This window comes from Propithecus coquereli, unplaced genomic scaffold (assembly GCF_000956105.1).
Source record: "Propithecus coquereli isolate 6110/MARCELLA unplaced genomic scaffold, Pcoq_1.0 Scaffold33, whole genome shotgun sequence".
In the NCBI taxonomy this organism is placed as follows: domain Eukaryota; kingdom Metazoa; phylum Chordata; class Mammalia; order Primates; family Indriidae; genus Propithecus; species Propithecus coquereli.
Window position 1 is genome coordinate 5,826,914 of NW_012148952.1, and position 1,306 is coordinate 5,828,219.

General features: G+C 41.0%; 1 protein-coding gene across 1 annotated transcript in view; it reads left to right on the forward strand.

Moving 5' to 3' along the window:
• The window catches only part of ZRANB3 (zinc finger, RAN-binding domain containing 3), a 265,135-nt gene that overhangs the window by 243,617 nt on the left and 20,212 nt on the right, over window positions 1-1,306 (forward strand). Inside the window, exons 16-17 of the mRNA XM_012650504.1 lie at window positions 1-95; window positions 1,130-1,299. Of these exons, the coding sequence (XP_012505958.1) occupies window positions 1-95; window positions 1,130-1,299 (265 nt within the window). The remainder of the gene's footprint in view (window positions 96-1,129; window positions 1,300-1,306) is intronic.

Below are 1,306 nucleotides of genomic sequence, written 5' to 3' on the forward strand. Positions count from 1 at the left end.
GATGTTGCTGCAGCCTCAATGGACAAGGTGAAGAATGCTGGGGGCCATGTCCGTCTCATCACAAGGGAGTCCAGGCGATGGGATCCTGTCACAAAGTAAGGTTTTTCTACTGCTAGGACACAGTGGTACTGAGACTGCTCCTTTAAATTCATGTATTAATTTTGAAATAATGCCTCACCTCTGTGTGGCCCCGTTAGAGGTTACAAAGAGCTTTCACTATATGGTAGCTGTTCAGTCTTTCTAGTAGCCCTTTGAGGCACATGATGCTCTCATCTTAGAAATTAGAGATGAAGAAGGACCCTGAGACCAGGGGAACTAAGTGACCTGCCCCAGGGCTTAGTGGTAGATGCCAAGAGACCTGAGGTCAAATCTGGGCTCTGCCCCCCAATCTTGAGCTCTTTTTATTAAAAGAAATCTTTCTTTTAACACTTCTAACAGATAGCCATGGAAAGAAAACAGGCAAAGCGGCTGTTAGTACTTCCCGTGGAGGACTTGTCAACATAACTAAGAGGATACTTTTTTCTTTTATTCTAAACAAATGGAGCACATGTCCTGTCATGTTTCATTTCTAATTTTAATTCGATCAGCTCTGAGTTTACCTGTAGGAGACAAGACATTGAGCAAATCTTCTGTTCTAATTCCTATCAGCACTGTTAGCCCCTGTGCTCTGTCACTTTATAGCTGTGAAGACTCCCTGTTTCCTGTTAGCCAGCAGAGGCTGGAGGAGAGAGTTCGTAATGACCTCTCTGGCTTAATGAGGTGTGTGACTCTAGCAGAGTAGCCGCCAGTCTTTACTTGGGGTTTTACATTAGCCTGTCCTTTCCCAACCTAAAGAAGTGTTTTTCTAACTTCTCATTTTCCAAATTCTCCAGATGTTTCAAAGTCTGATTGTTTAACATAAAGCATCTAAATTCCCATGAAACAGCATATTTATACTATAATTAATTCTTTTAACACATTTTTCTTTATTCACATGGAATATAGAGTGCTGACTGTAGCTATTTCATTTCTACACTGTGACCTGTGTTTACTGTTTGTAAATATAGAAACTTTGATAACCTTTATGAAGCAATGACTATTTAGACTAACCATTCATTAGTTACCTATTCAATGTTTTGTTCAATTATAGAAAGTTTCTTGAAGAAGGAGCCTGTGACCCATTTCTAAATCCCGACACAGCCCAAGCTGATCTCACTGTGAAGGCTTCTACATCCAAAGGCTATTTGCAAGCGGTGGATAATGAAGGAAATCCACTTTGCCTTCTCTGTCAGCAACCCACTTGCCAAACTCAGCAAGCTTGTAAAGC